General features: G+C 34.8%; 1 protein-coding gene across 1 annotated transcript in view; it reads right to left on the reverse strand.

Annotated features, from left to right (window-relative positions):
• Positions 1 to 4,190: 4,190 nt before the first annotated feature.
• Positions 4,191 to 4,450, reverse strand: part of LOC111616266 (piwi-like protein 2) — a gene marked incomplete at its 3' end in the record, with an annotated part of 11,307 nt that continues 11,047 nt past the window's right edge. The window contains exon 5 of the mRNA XM_023357703.1: positions 4,191 to 4,314. Coding sequence (XP_023213471.1) covers positions 4,191 to 4,314 — 124 coding nt within the window. The remainder of the gene's footprint in view (positions 4,315 to 4,450) is intronic.

A 4,450-nucleotide genomic window follows, 5' to 3' on the forward strand; every position in this document is an offset into this window, starting at 1 on the left:
AAGTTAGCCAAGGCTAGGATCAAACCTAGATCGCCCGCGTTGCAAGCGAGTTCGCTACAGAATTAGCCATTTCGCTGCACTGCCATAGTGTAAAATCGACCAGTATATGAGCTACGATTAAACTTTAGAGCCCTTTTTCTCAGAATCTTCTGGCTAGTGTGCTTTACAATTCTTCTGGGTGAACACCCATGAGGTAACCTGCGAAATCTCATCCCGAAATGAATTTCCGAGACTGTAAGGTCCTCTTGTTAGTTAAACGGCATTCGTTAATCGAATTTCCATCTAAAAACCATTAGAATCTGATGCAGAGCCCAGAAGGGGTTCGAAAACGTTTGTTTTTTCAATGTTTTTCGATGTTACTACACCGTAAATTGGTTCTGTGTGCGTAATTTTTTGAGTTAGTGTGGTGTGGTGAGTAGTTATTTAAAAATGACTTTTTACTGTGTGATTCACACCGCACAGTGAACTCATTTTTTCAGGAGGGGAGTCAACCTATCAGACGTCTAAATGAGTGTGGGACAGCAAAAGTATGTCGATTTATCCAGTGGTGACGAGTAAACCAGTTTAACATTAATGCCTATGTAAGTCGGCCAGGACCACAGAAAACTGTCTAGTTACACCTATGACAACTTATGCGGACTTGATTCATCTGGGTGATTTAACACAGACTAAGAAGCGTTATCAGTAGTGTTGCCACCTTTTCAAAATTGCTGATCTGTACAACAGGTTTTTTCCAACACAAGTCCCTGACTGATTTGAATCTGAAACTGTGCAAAGCATGCACAATGCCATTTTACAGCCAAGAACTGAACAATGCTCATGCCAGTTTTAAACCAGTTAGGGACTCGTATTGGAACAAACCTAATATCTCTGATAGAGATATTTGGAAGTTAGAATTTTAAAAGTACATTTTCTGTCACTCTTAGCCTAGGGATAAGATGGGGGATAAGTTTGGCTGGGGGGTGCAAAGTTAGTCTTTAACTGTTAAAATAAAATACAGTAGACCTCCCCCTATAAAACGGGTTCATATAGTTCGGATTCCTATATGACGGCGAAAAAATTGCAACCGTATTCGTATAAACACACTAAAAGAGACTCGTATAATTCAGTAAAACGTCATTGTCGACTCGTGTCGTGACAAGATTGAGCGAATCTAGACCAATAGCGGATATTGTACAAACCGTTGAGTTTAAACAAGTAGTGGACTTACTAAAAACCATTTACTATTTAATAGCCATAAAAATTATATTTATATTAATGACGTCTCCAAAGTTCAGCAAAATTTTCGCAGAAAAATAATTTATCAGGAAGCATGCAAGTGCCATTTGATGCACCGCTCCACGACGAAAACAAGCTTAAGCAATGGCGACGTCGAACGGTGCACACTCGGTAAGTAATCCCACAATTTTTTGTTTATAGCATAGTTTATATGGATTATTCCGAAAAAATTACATGTATTTTTGGAAACGTTGAGTCGAATTAGTCTAGAATCAATTCATTTTATGGAAGAAAACCTTTCAAAAGTCCGTAAACTGTATACGTGCCGGGCTGTGATTGGCTCATGTATTTAAGGACTCGTAGAACATCAATTTCATAAAGAATGGAACATATCTACCGTGTTATAGGGGGTCGACTGTAATGGCAAATATTTTTATAAATGTATTTTGTTTCATCATAATTTCTACGAAAACTGGACAAATTAACAATTAATTCGGTCCATGAGTTTAAAAACCAACTTTTCCAGGTAAAAATCCTGGTGGCAACACTAGTTATCAGTACTGTACATATTTGCAGTTATGGATGCCTTCACCAAGTTTCTGTGGCTCTATCCCACTAAGTCAACAAGAACAGAGGAAGTTGTAAGTTGATTGAAAAAACAGGTGGTTGTATTTGGTAACCCTAAGAGAATTGTGTCCAACCGTGGATCAGCATTTACATTGAGTGCCTTTAAAGATTATTGCGAGCAAGAAAACATTGAGCATATTTGAATTACTATAGGCATTCCAAGAGCCAATGGACAGGTGAAGAGAATGCATCAAGTCATCATTTCATTGTTTACTAAACTGTCTGCGCCAAACCCAAAGAATGGTATAAGCACGTTGATCTGGCAATGAAATACATCAACTCCTCGTATAATTGAAGTATTGATAGGTCTGCTTTCACGTTGTTTGGTACCAAAATGCATTTGAACGAGGGCCTCGAACTACGAGAACCGATCGAGAAAAAAAATTCTGTGCTTTGAGGAAGTAAGGGACGAAATTGGAGCAACAGCAAAAGAGAACATTAAGAAACTGCAAGTGGAGAACGGGAAAACGTTTAACAAGAAAAGGAAATGCCCCACCAAATTCTTAGTCAATGATCTGGTAGCTGTAAGAAGAACGCAGTACGGGCCCATATTAAAAATCCATCCAAAGTTCTTAGGTCTGTACAAAATCAGAAAAGTTTTAAGAAATGACAGATATTTAGTGAGAAGGTCGTGAAGGGTCTTCTCACTTGCAGACATTACTTCTGCAGACAATGTGAAAGCATGGGTCCATTCAACTAATGAAGTTTTCAACCAGTCAGATGAGGACGGCCGATTGTGGGAGTTAGATGAGTAACATTCCTAAGCTGTTAAGAAAATAAACGAGGGGTTGAGGGGGAGACAAGTAAGGGGAGATGACAGTTGGTGACAGCACAAAAAGGACAAAAGACATTACCAATGCCAGAACATCATCATTCTATTATAAGACGGAAGATTTAGCTGAATGCTGGGAGGTTATTGTTACTTCTATTTCTATCATTAATCCTACATCATGTAATTACAGTTCTTATTGATTGCTTTTTTTTACTTTCTTTTTAATTATATTGCATTTGGCAAATGAAGTTGTCAGTTTTTTTATAGTTTAATGTAGGGCAGGGGTGTCAAACTAGCGGCCACGATGCTCTGAAATTAAATAAAACTGTTTACAGATCAAGATTAACTGATAAGCATCTATCTGCCATAATGAAGATTGTTGTGTCTTTGAATCCAGATATTGGAAAACTAGAGAGGAGGAAGATAGTGCCGGCAAGTATCCAGTGAAAACAATTTTAGTTTTGTAAATATGTACATTAAATAAAATAAATGTTCTGAATTTTCCGATAGTTTAGCTGTTTGTAATGTTGATTCAGTAAATGTCTCTTCAATCCGAAAAAAATTCTTTTCGGTAGCTCGAAATGCATCTGTAAAAGCAATAAAAGGAATTATAACCTGAACTGGATGTGAGGTAGTCTACCGAAAAGAATTTTTTTCGGATTGAAGAGACATTTACTGAATCAAAATAAATGTTTAAATAAAATCAATACTATAGCAATTATATATTGAGTTGAATTCACTGAACTACATAATGTGTTTTAATCGCCATATCTATATTCCTGCATTCTCACTTCAAATTATAATTTTAAGAAAATTTGTAAATTTGATGTGGCCCTCATGAATCTTACCAGTTGCATGAATGGCCTGTTGCTTAAATGAGTTTGACACAACTGATATAGGGTAATGTAAAGTTTACTAAAAATTTTTGAAACTTACACTGTTCTAAGCCAATAAATTCATTTTTTTTTGTTTTTGAATTTTGCAACAAAAAAGTTTTTAATGTACATTATCTTGTGCCTTAATTTTTTTCCCATAATGATAGATCATTTCCTTGGCAAATTGACACAAAGGAACAGCAATATACTGAAAAATTCAAAAAACCACAATTTTGTACATAATCTCAAAATCGGTCTAATATTGGGCAGTAATTTATCACACACTGATACTTAGAGTACTTTTGAGCCAATTTTCGTTCCATTATTTGTCTGGGGCCAATTCACCATGCTTATCCTTCTACGGCCTTTTATTATTACTTGCCATTTTACTTTATAACACAAAAGTTAACTATTTATTAATATTTCAACAATAATCTATATATATAAAAATGAATGTATGTCTGTGTCTGTCCTATATGATAAATAGTTGTCTTACCAGATAAAACATCTTGTTCAATCTGGTATGATGTATATTTTATACATTCTGAATAAAGATGTTACTTGAATAATTTAAAGCATCACATTGTACATAACTTTCTTAACAGTTAAATAATTTAATAACTTCGTCAACTTTACTCCCCATTACAAGAGAATTTTATAATAATTCTTAACAGAAAAAATAAAAAAAAATTATAAACTTTAGATATTCTTACTCTTTTATAATACTGCATATAAGAGATTCTCTCATTTTTCATTTCAAAAGTATGAGTTGGATCTTTGTTCCAATCAATATCCTCAATTCGGTAAGTACGGTTATTATAACTGAAAAAAACTTTTTAAACTCAGTACAAATACAAACAAAGTATAAAATTTTAAGTGGCATTATTTTATACATGGGTCTATCAGTAATTTTCTAGAAACCCTATGTCCAAATCCTTGTCAGATTAAATGATTGTGT

Source organism: Centruroides sculpturatus, unplaced genomic scaffold (assembly GCF_000671375.1).
Source record: "Centruroides sculpturatus isolate CEXI.00-Female unplaced genomic scaffold, Cexi_2.0 scaffold2704, whole genome shotgun sequence".
In the NCBI taxonomy this organism is placed as follows: Eukaryota; Metazoa; Arthropoda; class Arachnida; order Scorpiones; family Buthidae; genus Centruroides; species Centruroides sculpturatus.